At 35.0% G+C, this 22497-nt stretch overlaps 1 protein-coding gene across 7 annotated transcripts in view; it reads left to right on the top strand.

Moving 5' to 3' along the window:
• RMDN1 (regulator of microtubule dynamics 1) overlaps positions 1-22497 on the top strand; it is a 55617-nt gene that overhangs the window by 27346 nt on the left and 5774 nt on the right. For 5 of the 7 annotated variants that reach the window (XM_023248456.2, XM_011291316.4, XM_011291317.4 and 2 more), the window contains exons 4-6: positions 1153-1312; positions 18811-18900; positions 22271-22326. In XM_023248456.2, the coding sequence (XP_023104224.1) occupies positions 1153-1312; positions 18811-18900; positions 22271-22326 (306 nt within the window). The remainder of the gene's footprint in view (positions 1-1152; positions 1313-18810; positions 18901-22270; positions 22327-22497) is intronic. The other 2 variants (XM_023248457.2, XM_019822852.3) reach the window with 1 other exon arrangement.

The raw sequence follows: 22497 nt of genomic DNA, 5'->3' as shown, positions 1-22497 counted from the left end.
CCACCACAACCCATCAATTTTACTTCCCAAATGTCTATAGGATCCATTTTTTCCTCTCCATGTTCCCCTTAGTTACTTGTAGGGGCTGGTTTGGTATTTTATAGTCATTTCAGTAATTACTTGAAAAGCAAGCTGTAAGATAGTTACCCCATATTTAATTATAGATATACAGTTGCTACCTTTAGTTTCAAAATTTTATGTGACTACCATTTTTTTAAGTTTATTTATTTTTTTTGAGAGAGTAAGTGAGAGAGAACGTGAGCAGGGGAGGAGCAGAAAGAGAGGGAAAAAGAGAATCCCAAGCAGGCTCTGCTGTCAGTGCAGAGCCCCATGCGGGGCTTGATCCCGTAACCGTGAGATCATGACCTTAGCTGAAATCAAGAGCAGGATGCTCAACTGACTGAGCCACACAGGCCCCCCAGGTGAATACCATTTTTTGTTAAGAAATATATAATGGGCTTAAGGGCAGACATTTAATAAAAAGGATAAAAAGTCTAATGTTTTAAAAAATATTTCTAACTCTTAATTATGGTTACTATTTCATTTATTAACCATTTCTTAGTTTATAAAAATATTTTCAAATGGAAGTTCTTCAAGGGGTCCAGTGCCCTTACTTGAAATATTTCATGCATCATGGAATGGATGACACACGCAAACAGGATTTATCTTGAGATTTTGTTACATTCAGTCATTTATTAACACATATTTATCGTATGCCTATTGTGTGCCAGGTACTGTATTTTGGTCTACGGATATAGCAGTTTTGTTTTTTAAAGCATGATCCTGTCTATAAAACTTATTTATTTTATGGGACTATCTGAACCAGATAGTGAGTTGTCTGAAGTGCCAAAGCCTTAAGTTACATGTTGAATTTGTAGTGCGTTTGGAGAATTAAAATACAAAGGTCTTTTCTAAGGAAGTTAATATTTTAGATATCATAAGAAAGTTTAATATTTATGTGTAGTATTTTGTAGGAAATTTTAGCAAATAAAGTTTTTGTGTGAAAGAATATAGCATTGTGAATAATGACTTTTGACACTGCTAAATCTTCACTGACCTGTAAGACCATCATTATGTATTCATTAGTGCTGTGACCTTTAACAATTTTTACATTTGAGCTAAACTGGTTATTTTATATTTATTTCAAATTAGTGAAGACGCAGAGTTACTGTGGCGTTTGGCACGGGCATCACGTGATATAGCTCAGCTTAGTGGAACCTCAGAAGAGGAGAAAAAGCTCTTGGTCTATGAAGCCCTAGAGTATGCAAAAAGAGCACTAGAAAAAAATGAACGCAGTTTTGCAGCTCATAAGGTGAGGTCCTTAATATAATGAAACTGTTACTATCTATTGAGAGGTACATTAGTCTATACTTACCTATGATTCCTGGTTTACGTGGGAAAGAAAATTTGTCTATATTAAAGAAGTAGGGAAGAGATTTATTTTTATAACATTTGTTCAAAAAGATGTAGTTTTTTCTTTGCATTCTTGAACATTTATTCTAACTTTATTAGTGTGTTGATAACTTAGTTTTGTGAATGCTTATTTTTTTATTTTTAAAATTTTTTTAACATTTATTTATTATTGAGAGACAGAGACAGAACATGAGCATGGGAAGGGCAGAGAGAGAGGAAGACAGAGTCTAAAGCAGGCTCCGGCTCTGAGCTAGCAGCACAGAGCCCGACGCGGGGCTCGAACCCACAAACTGCGAGATCATGACCTGAGCCGAAGTTGGACGCTTAACCGACTGAGCCACCCAGGCACCCCTGTGTATGCTTATTTTTAAACAGTTAATAGTTTCATGAATTACCTATACCTTTATTCCTAGTGGTATAAGCACTTGACAATTGTTTATTCATTTTCCTCACATTATATTTCTGTTTTATGTAGAGGTGAGAGTAGAGTGGCTGGACAGCTGAGACCTAGTGTAATTTTCACATGTAATTCTGCTACTTTCTGAATTTCCTAATTGGTTTAGAATATTGTTTTTCAATGGACACTGTAGGGAGACGTGGGGACATTATTTGTCTTTTGATTAGGACATCATGTTATCATGTTGGACTATCCTCAGCAGACCCCCAAAGTCATTGTGACAGCCAAATTCCATCTCCACCATTTCTAAATGCTCCCTTCTTAGAGGCCAGTCTCCCTCAGCACCCCCTCCCTGATTAATACTGGTTTATATTAAAAATAAAAAATAAGGATTCTTTAAGTTTGTTGACATTTGTTTTATAACCCAGAATATGGTCCACCTTTGTAAATTTTCTTTGTGCACATGAAAAGAATGCTTATTCAGTTTCTTGTTGGGAGTATTTTATAAATGTCATTCAGGTCAAGTTGGTTCATAGTGCTGTTTGAGTCTTCTGTATCCTTAATGATACTCTGTCTGCTTGCTGTATAAATTATTGAGAGAAGGATGTTGAAATGTCCAAGAATAGTTGTAGGTTTGTTTCTTTGCAGTATTTTTAAATTTTTTTCTTTCTTTTCTCTTGTATTTTATTTTACATTTTAAAATTTACATCCAAGTTAGTTAGCATATAGTGCAACAATGATTTCAGGAGTAGATTCCTTAATGCTCCTTACCCATTTAGCCCATCCACCCTCCTGCAACCCCTCCAGTAACCTTCTGTTTGTTCTCCATATTTCAGAGTCTCTTATATTTTGTCCCCCTCCCTGTGTTTATATTACTTTTGCTTCCCTTCCCTTGTGTTCATCTGTTCTGTGTCTTAAAGTCCTCATCTGAGTGAAGTCATATGATATTTGTCTTCCTTTGACTAATTTCACTTAGCATAATACCTTCTAGTTCCATCCACATAGTTGCAAATGGCCAGATTTCATTCTTTTTGATTGCTGAGTAATACTCCATTGTGTATATAGACCACAGCTTCTTTATCCATTCATCCATTGATGGACATTTGGGCTCTTTCCATACTTTGGTTATTGTTGATAGTGCTGCTATAAACATTGGGGTGGGCATGTGCCCACTCAAAACAGTATAACTGTATCCCTTGGATAAATACCTAGCAGTGCAATTGCTGGGTTGTAGGGTAGTTCTATTTGTAATTTTTTGAGGAACCTCCATCGTGTTTTCCAGAGTGGCTGCATCAGTTTGCATTCCCACCAGCAGTGCAAGAGAGATCCTCTTTCTCCATATCCTTGCCAACATCTGTTGTGCCTGAGTTGTTAATGTTAGCCATTCTGACAGGTGTGAGGTGGTATCTCATTGTGGTTTTGATTTGTATTTCCCTGATAATGAGTGATGTTGAGCATTTTTTCATGTGTCAGTTGGCCATCTGGATGTCTTCTTTGGAGAAGTATCTATTCATGTCTTTTGCCCATTTCTTCACTGGATTATTTGTTTTTTGGGTGTTGAGTTTGATAAGTTCTTTATAGATTTTGGATACTAACTCTTTATCTGATATGTCGTTTGCAAGTATCTTCTCCTATTCTGTTGGTTGCCTTTTAGTTTTGCTGATTGTTTCCTTCACTGTGCAGAAGGCTTTTTATTTTGGTGAGGTCCCAGTAGTTCATTTTTGCTTTTGTTCTCCTTGCCTCTGGAGATGTTAAGAAGTTGCTGCGGCCAAGATCAAAGAGATTTTTGCCTTTCTCCTCAAGGATTCTGATAGCTTTCTGTCTTACATTTAGGTCTTTCATCGATTTTGAGTTTATTTTTGTGTATGGTGTAAGAAAGTGGTCCAAGTTCATTTCTCTGCATATCGCTATCCATTTTTCCCAGCACCACTTGCTGAAGAGACTGTCTTTATTGCATTGGATAGTCTTTCCTGCTTTGTCAAGATTAGTTGGCCATAGGTTTGTGGGTCCATTTCTGGGTTCTCTATTCTGTTCCATTGATGTGAGTGTCTGTTTTTGTGCCAGTACCATACTGTCTTGATGATTACAGCTTTGTAATACATCTTGAAGTCCAGGATTGTGATGCCTTCTGCTTTGGTTTTCTTTTTCAAGATTGCTTTGGCTTATCGGTGTCTTTTCTGGTTCCATATAAATTTTAGGATTTTTGTTCTAGCTCTGTGAAGAATCCTGGTTAATTTGATAGGTATTGCGTTTTTGTTTTTGTTTTTAATTTAAAAATTTTTTTTAGAGAGAGAGAGCATTAACAGGGGAAGAGAGGCAGGGAGAGAAAGAGAGACAGAGAGAATCCTAAGCAGGCTCCATGGTCAGCACACAGCTTGATGCTTGGCTTGATCCCATAACCCTGGGATCATGACCTGAGCTGAAATCAAGGACCCTCAACTGACTGAGCCACCCAGGTGCCCCTTTTTGCAATTTATTAATTTTTGCAGCATGTATTTTAAAGTGCTGTTATTAGGAATATAAACATTTAGGATTGATTATATTTTCTTGATGCATTGACCTCTTTATCATTATAAAATGATCCCCTTTATCTTTGAAATAACTCTTGGGTTTTTTTGTTTGTTTTTTTCTTTTTCTTTTGGTTTTATAGTCTACTTTGATATTAACATAGCAACTCTTATTTTCTTTTGATTAATGAAAGAATTTGTAGCATGTTACATCCTTTTCTGTCCTTTTACTTTTAACTGATTGTGTCCTTATATTTAACATATACTTGTAAACAGGTGATAAGTCTTTGATTTTTACTTCTGTATTTTGCATCATATAAAATTCATCATTGTAATAACGTACACTGCAGTAGATTTTTAGCATTTTCACTGTGTTGTGCAGTCATCATCACTGTCTAATTCCAGAATATTTTTGTTATTCCCAAAACAAATCTTATATTTATTACCAGTTAATCCCAATTCTCCACTTTCTGTCCCCTGCCAAGCACTAATCTAGTTTCTGTCTCAGTGAATTTGCCTGTTCTAGACATTTTATATAAATGGAATCATATAATATGTGTCCTTTGTGTGTTTCGCTTCTTTCCCTTAGCATAATATTTTCAAGGTTTATCCATACTGAGTATGTGACAGTACTTCATTTTTTTATGACTAATACTTCATTGTTTGGGTATACCAGTTTTGTTTATCCATCAACTAGTGAACATTTAGGTTGTTTCTACTTTTTTGCTATTATGAATAATAGCACTGTAAACAATTGTGTACAAGTTTTTGTGTGAACGTCTGCTTTCACTTCTTTTTTTTCTTATTGAGGTAACTTCACACAACATAAAATTAACCATTTTAAAGTGCCCAATATAGTGACATTTAATACATTTACAATGTGGTGTAACCATTACCTCTATGTAGTTCCAGAACACTTGTATCACCCTGGAAGGAAACCCTGTACCCATTAAGTAGTCACTTTCTATTTACTCTTATTCCCAGCCCTTGACAAACACTAATCTGCTTTCTGTCGCTATGGCTTTACCTACTCAGGATATTTCCTAGAAGTGGAGTCATACAGAATGGGATCGTTTGTGTCTGACATCTTTCACTTGTCATGTTTTTGAGGCCCATCCACATTGTAACATGTATCAGTACTTTATTCCTTTTTATGGATGAATAATATTCCATTGTATGGATATATACCACATTTTGTTTACCCATTGATTAGTTGATGGACATTTGGATTATTTCCACATTTTTGGATATTGTTTATAGTATAACTATCAACAGTCATGTGCAAATATTTGTTTAAATACCTGTTTACAGTTCTTTTGAGTATCTAGGAATGGACTTGCTGGGTCATATGTAATTCTATGTAATTCTTTTTGAGGAACTGTCAAATTGTTCTTCAAAGTAGCTGTACTATTTTACATTACTGACAGCAATGTATGAGAGGGATCCAGTTGCTTCACAACCTTGCTAACTCTTGTAATTATCCATTAAAAAAAATTAACAATTACTGGGTGTGAAGTGGTTTCTTATGGTTTTGATTTGCATTTTCTAATGAGTAATGATGTTGAGCATCTTTTCATGTGCTTATTTGACACTTGTATATCTTCTTTGAAGAAATATCTATTCAAATTCTTTGCCCATTTTTAAGCTGGGTTTGTCTTTTTATTGTTGAGGGTTTTGTTTGTTTATTTTTGAGAGAGAGAGAGCACAAGTGGAGAGGGGCAAAGAGAGAGGGGGACAGAGGATCCAAAGCATGCTGTGCACTGACAGCAGCGAGCCTGATGTGGGGCTCAAAGTCACGAACCATGAAATCATGACCTGAGACGAAGTTGGACACTCACAACTGAGACACCCAGGGTCCCCTTTATTTAGTTTTAAGAGTGTTTTCTGAATATTAGTCTCTGGTTATATATATAATGTGCAAGCATTTTCTCCCATTATGTGGATTGTCTTTTTACTTTCTTGATGATGTTCTTTGATGCATAAGTTTTTAATTTTGAAGAAGTCCAGTTTAGTTTTCTTTGATTGCTTGTGCTTTGGTGTCATATCTAAACTCTTGTCCAGTCCAAAATTACACAGATTTTCACCTATTTGTTTCTAAGAGTTTTATATCTTTTAGCCTTTACATTTAGTCTTTGATCCTAAAAAGTTAACCTTTACACATGGTGAGGTAGGAGTTCAAATCCATTCTTTTCCATGTAAATTTCCAGTTGTCCCAGCACCATTTGTTGACTCTTTTTTCTCCATTTTCATCCTTGATGAGAATCAGTTAAACATAAATGTATGAGTTTATTTTTGAATTCTCAATTCTCTTTCATCAGTCTACATGTAGACCCGTTGGTCTTTGTGCCAGTATCACGATGTCTTCGTTACTATAGCTTTGTGAAAAGTTTTGAAATAAGTAACTGTGAGTCCTCTGTTCTTTTTTAAGATGATTTTGAGAATTCTTAGTTTCTTCAATTTTCATACATATTTTAGGATCAGCTTATAAATTTCTGCAAAGGAGCCAGTTGGGTTTTTGATAGGGATTTCATGGAGTCTGTAGAGTAGTTTGGGGAGTAGTTTGCCATTTTGACAGCATTGTATCTTCCAATCCACAGACAAGTGTTGTCTTTCCATTTATTTAGATCCTTTTTTTTTTTTTCCAACAGTGTTTTGTAATTTTCATTGTGCAAGTCTTGTACTTCTTTGGTTAGATTTATTCTTTAAGTATTTTATTCTTTTTAATGCTATTGGAATTCTTAATTTCATTTTCAGATTGTTCATTGCTAGTGTATAGGAGTGCAACTGACATTTGATCTTATATACTATAGCTTTGCTAAACTCATTTATTGGTTCTATCTACTAGTTTTTTTGTAGATTATTTAGGGTTTTTCTTTTTTCTTTTTTTTTCTTTTAGCGAGTAGGTGAGTGGACAAGAGGGCAGAGGGGGAAAGAGAGAATCTTAAGTAGGCTCCACACACAGCAGGGAGCCTGATAGGGGGCTCCATCCCATGATCATGGGGTCATGACCTGAACCGAAATCAAGAGTTGGACACTCAACTAACTTAGCCACCCAGGTTCCCCTATTTAGGGTTTTTCTTTTTTCTTTTCTTTTTAAAAAGTGAAAGTGAGGAAAAATAAATGTTAATAATTTAATCCAATAAAACCAAAATATTAATTCAGTTTGTGATCAATAAAAATAATTTTATTATTATTTTTTTAATAGAATTTATGGTCCAGTTGGCTAACATACAGTGTGTACTGTATGCTTTTGGTTTTGGGGGTAGATTCCTGTGATCCATTGCTTACATATAACACGCAGTGCTCATCCCAACAAGTGCCCTTACAATGCCCATCACCCATTTTCCCCTCTTCCTCACCCCTAAGATTTTTCTATATATGACCATGTCATATATAAATAAACTATCTGTGCATAGTTTTAGTTTTTTCTTTACAATTTTGACACCTTTTATTTTTTTTATGTATATATTTTTTTAACGTTTATTTACTATTGCAAGACAGAGTCAGAGTGTGATCAGGGGAGGGGCAGAAGGAGAGGGAGACACAGAATCCGAAGCAGGCTCCAGGCTCTGAGCTGTCAGCACAGAGCCTGATACGGGGCTCGAACCCCCAACCACAAGATCATGACCCAAGCTGAAGTCAGATGCTTAACTGACTGTGCCACCCGGGCGCCCTGGACACCTTTTATTTCTTAATCTTGCTTTGTTTTCCTGGCCAGAACTTACAGTACAATGATGAGAAGAAGTGACAAAAGCGGATATCTTTGTCTTGTTCCTGATTGTAGGAGGAAAGCTGCTAGGCTTTCACCACTAACTGTGACGTTAACTGTGGGCTTTCCATAAATGCTCCTAATCAAGTTGAGAATGTTTCCTTCCAGCAACTAGTTTGTGGAGTGTTTTTATCATGAAAGGGTGTTGGAATTTGTCAGATGCTTTTTTCTGTGTCTGTTGAGATCATCATGTTGGTTTCTTCCCCCTTCATTCTGTTAATGTGGTATCTTCCCTCAATTGATTTTGTATGGTGAATTAACCTTGTATTTTGGGATAAATCTCACTTGGTCATGTTGTGTAATCCTTTTAATAGGCTGCTGAATTCAGCTTGCCATTATTTTGTTGAGGAATTTTATATCATAAGAGACGCTAGTCTTTAGTTTTCTTTTTTCTTTTTCTCTGGTTTTATTGAGGAAGAATTGACATAACATCACTGTGTAAGTTTAAGGTCTACAGCATGGTGGTTTGATTTGCATATACTGTGAAGTGATTACTACAGTCGGTTCAGCTGATAATCCATCTTCTAATATAGATGCAGTAAAAAGGAAAGAGAAGAAAAAAAGAAAAGTATTTTTTTCCTTGTGATGAGAACTCTTAGGGTTTACTCTCTTACCAACTTTTCTATATATGATACATCAAGTTTAGCTATAGTCTTCATGTTGTACATTACATCCCTAATATAGTTCACCCTTAAACAACAAGGGATGCTAATCCCTATGCAGTTGAAAATCCACATAAAACTTTTGACATTCCAAAAACTTCTAATAACCTGTTGACTGGAAGCCTTAATGATAACGTAAATAATCAATACATTATTTTGTATGTTATAGGTCTTATATACTGTATTCTCCTATAAAGTAAATTACAGAAAAGAAAGTATTACTAAAAAAAAATCATAAGGAAAATAAATTCACACTGTATTTTCTCAAGAGAAATCCATGCATAAGTGGATCCACACAGTTTAAATTTGTGTTTTTCAGCTGTACTTATTTATTTTATAACTAGAAGTTTATACATTTTGACCATCTTCCTTCAATTCCCCTTCCTCCTACCTTCTGCCTCTGGTAGCCACAAGTCTTATGCCTTTTTTTTGTTTGTTTTTTAAGATTCTACATATAAGTGAAATCATACAGTACTTTTATTTCACTTAGCATAATGCCTTCAGAGTCTATGTTGTTGCAAATGGCAGAATTTCCTTTTTTTTATACCTGAATAATATTTCATTGTGTATGTGTACACACACACACACACACACACACACACACTGCCTTATTCATCTTCTATTGGATCAGTACTTAGGTTGTTTCCATGTCTTGGCTATTGTAAACGCTACTATGAACATAGAGGTACAGATATCTTTTCAAATAGGTAATTTCATTTTGGGGGGATAAATTCCCAAGTAGAAATGATGGATCATATGGTAATTCTATTTTTAATTTGTTTTTGAGGATCTTCCATACTGTTTTCCATAGGGGCTGTAACAATTTAAAATCCCATCAACAGTGCATAAGGGTTCCCTTTTCTCCACATCCATGCCAGCATTTATTTCCTTTTTTTTTTTTTTTAAGTTTATTTTGAGAGAGAGGGAGAGCGCACGTGTGAGAGAGGGGCAGAGAGAGAGAGAGAATACCAAGCAGGCTCCGTGGGGCTCAATCCCATGACTGTGAGATCATGACCTGAGCCGAAATCAAGAGTAGGAGCTCAACCATCTGAGCCACCCAAGTGCCTCTATCTCTTTTTGATGATGGCCATTCTAACAGATTTGAGGTGATGCCTCGTTGCTATTTTAATTTGCATTTCTTTAATGACTAGTGATGTTGAGCATCTTTTCATGCACCTGTTGGTCTTTCATATATCATCTTTGAATTTTTTTAAAATTTTTTTTACATTTATTTATTTTTGAGAGACAGAAACAGAGTGTGAGCAGGGGAGGGGCAGAGAGAGAAGGAAACACAGAATCCGAAGCAGGCTCCAGGCTCTGAGCAAGCTGTCAGCACAGAGCCCGACACAGGGCCCGAACCCACAAACTGTGAGATCATGACCTGAGCTGAAGTCGGATGCTCAACCCACTGAGCCACCCAGGCACCTCAATATATCATCTTTGAAGAAATGTCTATTCAGGTCCTCTGCCCACTTTTTAATTGCACTGATTTTTCTTCTGCTGTTAAATTGTATGTAATTGTATGAATTACAATTCAGATATTAACCCCTTATTACATAGATCAGTTGCAAATATTTTCTCCCATTAGGTACACTTTTCATTTTGTTGATGGTTTATTTTCCTGTGCTGAAGCTTTTTAGTTTGATGTAGTCCCACTTGTTTATTTTTTATTTCGTTGCCTGTGCTTTAGGTGTCATATCCAAAAAATCGTTACCAAGACCCATGTTAAGAGGCTTTATTCCTGTTTTCTTTAGGAGTTGCATAGTTTCAGGTTTTACATTTAAGCCTTTAACTTATTTTGAGTTAATTTTTGTGAGTGGTGTAACGTTTATTCCTTATACATGTGAATATCCAGTAACCCTAGTGCCATTTTTGTAGTCTGTCTTTCTCAATTGAATATTCGGGGCTCCCTTGTCAGATATTAGTTGACTGTATAGTCTTGGGTTTATTTCTGGGTTCTCAGTTCTGTCTCATTTTATGCAGTGCCATGCTCTTTTAATGCCTATAGCTTTATACTTGTTCTCCTTTCTCAGGATTTCTTTGGCTATTCAGGGTCTTTGTGGTTCCCTATAAATTTTAGGTATGTTGTTTTCTACATCTGTAAAAAAATGCCATTGGTATCTTGATGAGGATTGTGTTGAATCTATACACAGATTTTGGTGGTATTGATGTTTCAACAATATTAATACTTCCAGGGCACAAATAGTGATTACCTTTCAATTTATTTGTATCTTCTTTGTTTTCTTTCATCACTGTCTTGCAGTTTTCAGAGTAGAAATCTTTGGCCTTCTTATATACATTTATCCTATTTGGTTGTTTTTGAGGCTCTTGTAAATGGGATCTATTTCTTTGTCAGAAAATTTGTTGCTAGCATATAGAAATGCTACTGATATTTACATGTTAATTTTATATCTTGCAACTTTACTGAATTTGTTGATTAAACAGATTTTTGTTTGAATTTGGTTGCATCTTTACAACTTTCTATATATAGAATCATGTCATGTACGAATAGAGACATTCTACTTCTTCCTTTCCAATTCTGATACCTTTTATTTCTTTTTCTTGCCTGATTGCTCTGGGTAGGACTTCAATTACTGTGTTGAATAGGAGTGGTAAAAGTGGGTACCCTTGTCTTATTCTTGATCTTAGAGGACATCTTAAGCCTTTTATCATTGAGTATGATGTTAGCTGTGGTTTATCACGTATGGTCTTTATTATGTTGAGATACGTTCCTTCTATGTCTAATTCAACTTGTTAGGAGTTTTTTTTTTTTTTTTTTTTTATCATGAAGGGATGTTGAATTTTGTCAGATTCTTTTTCTGCGTGTATTAAAATATGATTCTTGGGGTGCCTGGGTGGTGCAGTCGGTTAAGCGTCCGACTTCAGCCAGGTCACGATCTCGCGGTCCGTTAGTTCAAGCCCCGCGTCAGGCTCTGGGCTGATGGCTCAGAGCCTGGTGCCTGTTTCCGATTCTGTGTCTCCCTCTCTCTCTGCCCCTCCCCCGTTCATGCTCTGTCTCTCTCTGTCCCAAAAATAAATACACGTTGAAAAAAAAAATTTCTAAATATGATTCTTTTCTTTCTGTTAATGTGATACATCACTTTGATTGATTTGTGTATGTTGAATTGTTTTTGCATCCCAGGGATAAATCCCACTTGATCGTGGTGAATGATTTTTTTAATGATCTACTGAATTTGGTTTGCTAGTATTTTACTGACAGTTTTTGCAACTATATTAGGTTTCTTTTGTTGTGATGTTTTGTGATGGTTTTGATATCAAAGTAACACTGGTGTCATAGAATACTTAGAGGCATGTTCACTTTTTCTGGGGTTTTTTGTTTTTGTTTGTTTTTTTTTTTTGGAAGAATTGATAGAAGCTTGGTGTTAATTCTTTTTAAACATTTGGCAGAATTCACTAGTGAAGCCATCTGGTCCTGGCCTTCGCTTTGTTGGAAGTTCTTTTGATTACTAACTCTTTATTATTACTTACTATTCATTTATTCGGATTTTTTGCTTATTCTTCCATCAGTTGGATTGTTGTTTCTAGGAATTTTGCAGGTTTTCTAGGTCACTTAATCTGTTGCCATATGATTGTTGCTACTATTCCTTTATAATCTTTTTTATTCCTAGATTTATTACTGAGGTTATAGTAATGTATGCCCTCTTTGACTCCTGATTTTAGTAATTTAACTTTTGTTCTCTTATTATGTCTAGCTAAAGGTTTATAAATTTTGTTGATCTTTTCAGAAAATTAACTTGGTTTTGCTGCTCTTCTCCATTTTTCCTATTCTTTATTTTATTTATCTCCACTCTAATCTTTATTATTCCCTTCCTTCTGTTTACTTTAGGTTAATTTGCTCTTCTTTTTCTAGGTTTTTTTTTTTTTTTTTTTTTTTTTTTTTTTTAATTTTAGAGAGAGAGTGTGTGAGCAGGGGAGGGGAGCAGGGGAAGAGAGAGAGAGAGAATCTTAAGCAGGCACCATGCTAAGTGCAGAGCCAGACATGGGGCTCATGCCCATGATCCTGTGATCATGACCTGAGCCAAAATCAAGAGTTGGGAATTCAACTGACTGAGCCACCCAGGTGCCCCTTCTTTTTCTAGTTTCTTAAGGTATAAGGTTAGATTATTGACTTGATTTCTTTAAATATATATATTTTATTTTTTTTTCTTAAGTTTGTTTGTTTTGAGAGAGAGCATGTGAGATTGAGCAGGGGAGGGGTATAAGACAGGGAGAGAAAGAATCCCAGGCAGGCTCCCAAACCCACAAACTACAGGATCATGACCTGAGCCAAAATCAAGAGTGGGATGCTTAACCAACTGAGACACCCAGCCACATCTTGATATGTTTCTTTAAGGTAACCATTTACAGCTATAAGTTTCCCTCTGAACACAATTTTGCTAAATCCCACAAATTTTGTTATGTTGTGTTGTTTTTGTTCTTAGGGAATTTAAAATTTTTTCTTGTGATTTCTTATTTCAATGTGTTATTTAGGAATGTGTTTTTTTAACTTCCACATAATTGTGAATCATCCAAATTTCCTTCTTTTATTAATTTCCATTTTCATTTTACTGTGGTCAGAAAGCATACTTTGGTTTCTGTCTTTTAAAATTTGAGGCTTTTTGGGGCGCCTGGGTGGCGCAGTCGGTTAAGCGTCCGACTTCAGCCAGGTCACGATCTCCCGGTCCGGGAGTTCGAGCCCCGCGTCAGGCTCTGGGCTGATGGCTCAGAGCCTGGAGCCTGTTTCCGATTCTGTGTCTCCCTCTCTCTCTGCCCCTCCCCCGTTCATGCTCTGTCTCTCTCTGTCCCAAAAATAAATAAATGTTGAAAAAAATTAAAAAAAAAAAAATTTGAGGCTTTTTTATGGCCTAGTATCTTGTCTATCCTGAAAAATATTCCATGTGAATTGAGAAGAATACGGTGTTGGGTAGAGTGTTCTGTACATGTATGCTAGCTAGGTCTAATTAGTATATAGTATTGAGTCTTCTGTTTGATGATTTTTTCCTAGAACTAATTTGATGATTTTTGACTAGTTCTATCCAGTCTTGGAAGTGGAGTATTGAAGTACCCAACTATTATAGTTGAATTGTCTCTTTCTACATACATTTGTTTATAATTGTTATATGTTCTTGATACTGTTTTTCTTTGTCTCTCATGTAACAGTTTGGTTCCTAAAGTCTATTTTGTCTGATATTAGATCATTATCTAATTCTAATTAGTATATCACTTCAGCTTTCTTGTGAGTACGGTTTATGTGCTAAACTTCCCTGTTTTTTGTTTGTTGTTTTTACTGTTCATTTATTTTGGAAAGAGGGAGAGAGAACACAAGCTGGGGAGGGGTAGAAAGAGAGGGAAACATAGAATCTGAAGCAGGCTCTGAGCTGCAGCATAGAACCCAATGCAGGGCTCAAACCCACAGACTATCATGACCTGAGCCAAAGTCAGGTGCTTAAGTGACTGAGCCACCCAGGTGCCCTAAAACTTACCTGTGTTTTACTTTAAATGTATATACATTTGAATACATATATATTATATATATATAATATACATATATGTTTATTATATATAATATATATGTATATATGTATATTAAATACATATATACGTCTGAATCTAAATTGCAGACAGTATATAGTTGAATCATGTGTTTTAATACATTCTGCTGCTAATCTTTGTCTTTTAATTGGAGAGTTTAACCCATTCACATTTAAAGTGTAATTGACAATAAGAAGTTCTTTTGCAATTTTGGTATTTGTTTTCGATCTTTTAAGTCCTCCATTAGTGTCCTTTATTTAGTATTCCATAGATTTATTTTGTTTTGCCATTTTCATTCTTTTATTTCTTATACTCTATATTTTGAGTTATACTCTTAATGGTTATCCTGAGTAATACCATTACCATCATAATTTGTAATTACCAAGTTCATATTGGATGTCAACTTAATTTCAGTAGTATACCAACTTTGCTCTTATCTCTGCTCCCATCCCCTTATTCTGACACAGTCAGCTAGCATTTTGATCTTGGACTTCCCAGTCTCCAGAAATGATGAGTAATAACATTTCTGTTATTTTAGCTGACCACTCTAGTTTTGTTCTAGCAGGACAAGCAGACTAAAGCAGGTGTCCATGGTTTCTGATTTGGCTGTTAATCTTATTGAGGACCCTTTGTGCATGACAAGTCATTTCTCTCCTATTTTCAAGATCATCTCTTTGTTTTTTTATCTTTGACAGTTTGATTCTGCTGTTTCTGGTTGTGGATCTCTTAAATTTATCTTATTTGGGGTTCTTTGTTTTCATCAAAGTAGAGAAGTCTTTGGCATTTATGTTTTTAAGTATTCATTCTACTCCCTTTCTCTCCTCTTCTCTCCTACTGGGACTCCTCTTATGTGTATTCTGGTAGACATGTGGGTGTCTCACAGGCCTCTGAGTCTGTGTTCATTTTTCTTCTTTCTTTTTACTTTCTGTTTCTCATAGAGTGTAATCTTAATTGACCTGATACCTTCAAATTAGCTAATTCTTTCTTCTGTCCACATCCACTGTTGAGCCCTTAATTCAATGTTGTGAATTTTTTATTCCATTTATTGTACTTCCCACCTTCAAAGTATATGTTTGGTTCCATTTTATAATCTCTGCCTCTTTATTGATAATTCTCTATTTAATGAGACATTGTTCTTAGTATACTTTAGTTCTTCAGACATAATTTCCTTGTTGAACATACATAAAGTCTAGGAAGCCCAACATCTGGGCTTCTTCAGGCATAGCTTCCTTTGATTTTTTTCCTCCTGTATGTGGGTTATATATTCTTATGTTTTGCATGCCCTGTAATTTTTTTTGTTGAAAACTGGACATGTTAACTATTATAATACGGTAAATCTGGAAATCAGGTTCTCTCCTTTCCCAGAATTTGTTGTTGCTGCTTTTAGTATGTGTTGTTTTTTTCTTTTTTCTAAGATTTTGTTTTAAGTAATCTCTACACGCAACATGGGGCTCAAACAACCCTAAGATCAAGGGTTGCATGCTCTGCCGATTGAACCAGCCAGGTGCTTGTGTTGTTTTTCTTGTAACTTCTTGACCAGATTCTGTAAAGTCTGTGTTCTTTGTTATACGTAGCCAAAGAAGTCTTTGTTCTCTTAGTTTAGTGGTCACCAAATGATTGGGCATACATTTTATAAAATGTTTGGAGCCAAAATGTTTTCCATTCTTGGTCATGGGGCTCTCTCTGTATGTGTTGGGACATAGCATTAGCCCTTAGCTGGGCAGTTTTAAACTGTGCCTTGGCTTTCACTTTCAATTTGTGAAGAGCCTTAAGCTCAGGGCCTTCTCAGATCTTTCCTAAGCTTTTTGTTTTTGTTTTTGGCTATGGTGTTATTGCATAATTAGCAAAATGCTTTGCCATTTAATTCAATAACAAAATAATTCACATTTCACGATGCTTTCAAAGCATGACATTTGAAGTCCATTTTATCTTCCTTTGACCTATGCATTGGTAATAAAGTGTCATGGTATGGAGTATGCGTGGCACTCCAAATGCTTTCAGGTTAAAACACTATCACTGTGATTTACAGTGTATGGAGCAGCAGTAAGAATCAGTTAAAATATTACATATGATCTCTTATCACAATTCAACCCTGCCATTGTTGAGCAAAGCCAGTCAATTCATAAGTGGTGAGTGTGACTGTGTTCTAGTAAAGCTTTATTTGTGAGCACTGAAATTTGAATTCAATATAATTTTCGTATGTCATGAAATATTCTTTTGGGTTTTCTCATTTATTTATTTATTTATTTATTTATTTATTTATTTATTTATTTTAATGTTTATTTATTTTTGACAGACAAAGCATGAGCGGGGAAGGGGCAGAGAGAGAGGGAGACACAGAATCTCAAGCAGGCTCCAGGCTCTGAGCTGTCAGCACAGAGCTTGACGCGGGCTTGAACTCACAGACTGCGAGATCATGACCTGAGCCAAAGTCGGATGCTTAACCGACTGAGCCACCCAGGTGCCCCATCTTTTGGCTTTTCTTTATTGAACCTTTCCAGCACCCTTAGGGACATCTCTTTACCTAGCCTTTCCTCCCAAGCTTTTCATTAGTTTATTTGCTGGAGATAGCAGCAATCTAAGATATTAGTTTATAAATGTTTTCAGTAAATGCCCCCCCGTCCTGGCACCCCAGAGACAGTTTTATCACTAGGGCCTTTTCAAGTTAGGTGAAATATGTACAAGGCCAGTCTTCCAAGGAGCCACCAAACAAGTCAGAACAAAGATTACAATTCTCCATGAGTGAGATCTGTTCTGTACCCTCAGGTATTGGGAATGGCGGGGGTTGGGGGGGTGGGTGCTGTTTTATAGCTCTTGCTGAGATTGGGAGTGTGGGATGATAAAACAGCACAGAATTCAGTATTCTCATTAGGAATAATCTGATACTTTGAATAAGCGTTCCCAGGTCACCTCAAGCCTTAGGTTAATTTCAGAGTTCCAAAAATAAGTTGATTTTGATAGTTGTTGCTCATTTTTTTTTTCAGTGCTTTTATGGAGAAGCAGAATTCAGAGTTCTTTACTTTGCCTTTTTCACTTATGTCACTCTTAGTTTTTGTTCATTTTAATCCAATTTGGCAGTCTGCTTTTCATTTGGGGTTTTGGACCATTTACATTTAATGTGATTAATGATATTTGGGGTTTAAATTTCCTATCTTTCTATTTGTTCCATCTGTTCATCTTCTTTTTCTGCCTTTTTTATTGATAATTTTTTGGATTCCATTTTATTTATTTCATTGACTTAATGGCTATAACTCTGTGTCATGTTGTTTAGTGGTTGCTTTAAGGTTTACAGCATACATCTTTAACTTACAGTCCACAACAAGTGATATAGCACTTCATATGTTAATAACTGCTCTTTGTGCTATTATTGTAATATATCTTTAACATATGTCAAAAATCTCAAAATACTGCCAGTCTAATCAGGGAAGAATGTTTAGGATTCATCCATAAGCTTATGTTTGTTTTGCATATAGAAGATGGTGAGATACATAAGAGAAGGTGTTTTTATCCAGAGTCCTGATATGTGGGAGAAGATTAGAACAGCAAATTTGAAACACTGTGTAACCACCTAGTCCCCTGGATTTAGGCAGCTGGGTAACTCTCAGTGGAGATTAAGTGAGCATAGCCTAGAGAGGGGTGTGTGTGTGTGCACACGTGCACAAATCATGTATGTTATGTTTTAAGTTATACTTTTTAAGTTTCAATAAACTTACCAAGATTTTGGCAGAAAATAGATTTAAACAGAAGTTTGTTTTAGTTAAAATCTTTGTGGTTATAATTCTTAAAACCCCACAGAAATAAGCTCAAATAAAAATGGAGGGGCGGTTTATTAGAAACTACTGTTTCTAATAAAACCCAAAGGCAGGGTGTTTTTGGTTCAGGAAAACCTGGTTTGATTGCTCTGAGGTTTACATTATCTCTTTGTTGTTTCCTGCACATCTTTTTTCTCTGCAGACTCTTTTTCTCATTCTACATCTTGTGAATTTCTACAGCACTTGAATTTATGAAGCTTGGATATTAGGTATTTAGTCCCTAGGGACAAAACTCAGATTGTCTCAGTTTGGGTCTGTTATCCCATCTGTGGCTATGGGGACAACATCACAATTGACAGATGTGGCTCTTATTACTAGAACCGTGCAGATGTGGGAGAAGAAGCAGCTTGTAGAAAAGAGGATGAGAAAATAAAATGATAGTTATTCAATTGCAAATTTTTAAAAATTTATACTCTGGTTATAAACATGAATCATTGTCTCCTCATTGTGTTGATAACTTCCTTAGAGATTCTGTATTCTTTACCTTGTATTATAGTTCTTAGTAGAGAACTATAGAACACGTCCTGTCCTTGAGTTCCTTAAGGGCCGTGTCTACTTTCCTTTGTATATGACAGTATATTTTATTCAGTTTTTATGCTAAGTTTTTGTTGAATGAGAATGACTATTGAGGAATAAATATTCAGTTTTACCTTGTATTGAGTGGAGTTTAGTGGGGTATTATTATTCTTATATGTTTTTTTTTTCCTTCTATTTTTAGTGGTATGCAATCTGTATTAGTGATGTTGGAGATTATGAAGGCATCAAGGCTAAAATTGCAAATGCTTACATTATCAAGGAGCATTTTGAGGTACTGATGAATTTTAAAAGTCATTACTTTTTTTAATAGATTTCTGTTTCACCTATTTATTGCTGTATAGCAAACCATCTAAAATTTAGAGACCTAAAGCAGTGACAGCTTATTTCTCAAAATTTTGTGGGTTTACTCTGTAGTGGTGCTTTGATCTGTTTGGTGTAACTGAGATCATTTAGATAGCTGTGTTCACCTCTGTCTTCAGCTGGGACGGGAATGCTCACGATATCCTGTCAAGTGACTGTTTCTCTCCACTTTTCTTTATATTATTTAGTAGTCTAGCCCAAGTTTCTTTATAGCATGGTAGCTGGCTTCCAAGAATGAGCATTCCAAGGTAAAATTCCAGTGTGGAAACTTTCTCAGGCTTCTGTTTTGTATCACACTTAGTAAAGTCCTGTGGACCTAAACAAGTCATATGGCCAAGACAAGAGTTTGTGAGAGGGTGCTATATAAGGTCCTGAATACCCAGAGGTGTGGTCTAGTCTAACAATCTAACACAATTGACAAATCCAATAGTAATAGTACTGTTAACAGTATTATCTCTGTGTGGGTATTTTGTATTTTAATATTTCCAGTTACTTATTTTATAGTAAGCTCTTTGTTAGGTGTCAGATGTTTTCTAGGAGTTTGTATTTTTTATGATGCGCATAAACACTACTTCATTGTCCTAAGCAAAACTAAACAAAAAACTCCCAAAAAACTGACACTAAAAACCCAACATATTTATTTCTCTTGTGATATTTTAGACCATTGTAAAAATGCAAAGGAAGAGAATATGACGGAAACATACATGGGGAGAATGTTAGATAAGCTCTTTACTAGCCTTTCTGAATTTTATAGTTATAGTCTCAATTCATAGTTTATATAATGGGTAGTAGAAAAGCTAGGAGTCAGGAGTCCTAGCTTTTTATTCAGACATCAATAGTGTGTGTGTGTGTGTGTATGTATGTGTGTGTGTGTATATATATATATATATATATATATATACACACACACACATACATACACACACACACACACGTGTATGTGTGTGTATGCATATATATATATTTCCATTTAATAATATGCAACATTTTTCACATTTTAAGAACTTTAAAATCAGATTATATAATCAATGGTATCCTATAATTGGCAGTGCTTTTTTCTTTTTAGTGGTACATATAATAATGACATATTGTAACTTTCACAGTATCTTATATTCGGTGAAATGCCATAGTTTGCTCAGTGGCATTAAAAAAAATTGCCTAAATTATTCTGTGCTATATGATGTAGAAATATGTGACAAATAAATTCAATGTGAAAAATTAAAAATTGCAGAAAATTGTATTAATGGAAACAGAAAAGGCTATATTTTTTAAAAATGATGCATTGCAAGTTTCATGTGTGTGTAAGTATATTTAAAAAATAATAATGTTTAGTATTTACATACTAAAAAGATCATTTATACTGTTATTTCTAATTCCATTATTATATCCAAAGCCATAAGGAATTACTGTCTTTGGATTGTTGTTGTTTTAAAGATTTTATTTTAAGCAATCTCTACACCCAACATGAGGCTTGAACTCACAGCCCCCAAGATCAAGAGTTGCATGCTCCACCGACTGAGCCAACCAGGCACTCCTATCTTTGGATGGTTTTTTAAAAACACTTCAACTAATGGCAGGAAGAATTATAAAAGAAAGGGTTTACTTGAGAGTAGTCCCTCTCAACCCCTCCTGTAAGAAAATTAAATTCCCCTAGGCATCCATTGTATGTTACGAGTTAACTTTTCTCCCTTGCATCTAGAATGGTACTAGCTCTATACCATTCTTGGTAGATTGGAGAAAGTTAGTTATTCATATAATTTTTTGTAGGGCTTAATTTTCTAGTGGAACTCCAGTTAGGAAAGGATGGTTAGTGTATAAGTTGTGTATACTTTTCTTTTTTAATTTATTTATTTTGAGAGAGAGTGAGAAAGGGCATGAGCAGGGGAGGGACAGAGTGAGACACAGAATCTGAAGCAGGCTCCAGGCTCTAAGCTGTCAGCGCAGAGCCTAACTCAGGGCTCGAACCCATGAACTGTGAGATCATGACCTGAGCCAAAGTTGGACACTTAACTGACTGAGCCATCCAGGTGCCCCTAAGTTGTGTATACTTTAAAACATATTTTGCTATAAATCATATGACTATATTTAGTGGAAAAGTAAAATAAGGTCAGTGCTGATTCTTACCCATATTATTGAAGCAAGATTTCTAAGTCCTACTCAGCCTTATTCTAGGTATTACTTCTGCTTCCATTAATCAATGTCAGTAGTAAATTGATACTTTTGACAAGTAAAATTAATAATGATGTTGGTGATAGAAGATATTACTGTATTAAGTACCTCCTATTACTTGCTCATTTAATTTTTTACCACAACACTATAAAGTAGGTATATTATTCTCTCAATTCTATAAAACAGCAAACTCAGGCCTTGGCAAGAAGAGAGAACTTGCCAAGGTCAAAAGGTAGAAGTCACTGAGCTGTGATTTAAATTCTGTCAGTCTTGGCTTCAGAGCTCACACTGATAACCAGTTACAAATACTTTAAAATGCGTATCTCATAATTACTAACTGAAAGTGAAAATGTGGGTTTACTGAAAAGCATTAAATAGAAGGTCTCAATTTTTTAACAAGGGTCTTTTATTTTTAATAGGATTAACATTAATCTGAGATATTCTTAGTGGCGTTCAACAAAGCAATTGAAAAAAGGAATAGTTGGGTTAAAGTTAATCTGTAGTTTATGCTTTACATTAATTCACATAGGACTTTCACATAGTAAATAGAAATTAGGGAGACTTTATCAATGTATTTTACATTGCATATAATTATTTTACTAATAAATTCTGTGACTAAATAGCATTTTTCCTTTGTTAAGGATAAATGGGGAGGTTGAATAAATTCTAAATACAAGAAGAGACTTTGTAAAATTATTATGTAACTTTTTTCTTATTTTAGTAAATAATGCGATTTAATGCAATATTCATATAGAACTTGCCAAAAATAACTTCCTTTTCTTATCTAGAAGAAACATTGAGAACTATAGTTTTCAAAATGAGATTGATTTACAGATTTCATGTTTTTTCTCATATTGATAAATCCTATCAGGATTTATTGCCAAACTTTATAAAACAGAACCTTTAATACAAGTCATTAACAGTGTATTGAAATGAATTTATTAACCAAATTAAAGAATCAAGACGGAAAAAGCTGATATTCATTATCCTATAAGGATTGAAATGCAGGGTTGCCAAAAAACTTTTTTACATCATGGCTTTATGCTTGCTGAAACACAAGCATTATTTGTGTTTAGAACACAGATATGATTGACCTTCTCCTTTCTTGTTAGAAAGCAATTGAACTGAACCCAAAAGATGCTACCTCCATTCACCTTATGGGTATTTGGTAAGAAAATTTCTTAAGTAAATATTTCAGTCGTATTTAGTATGATCTTATTTTGTAGTATATGAAACAAGATGTAAAATATTTAAAAGTATTTGACATTCATGAGTATTTAGTTCATTATATTAACTAGCAGTTGTGATGTATTGTTAGAAAATACTAAATTTGATTGTA

Source organism: Felis catus, chromosome F2, assembly GCF_018350175.1.
Source record: "Felis catus isolate Fca126 chromosome F2, F.catus_Fca126_mat1.0, whole genome shotgun sequence".
In the NCBI taxonomy this organism is placed as follows: Eukaryota; Metazoa; Chordata; class Mammalia; order Carnivora; family Felidae; genus Felis; species Felis catus.
Note: the sequence above shows the minus strand (reverse complement) of the source record. Positions and strands in the feature narration are given on the sequence as shown.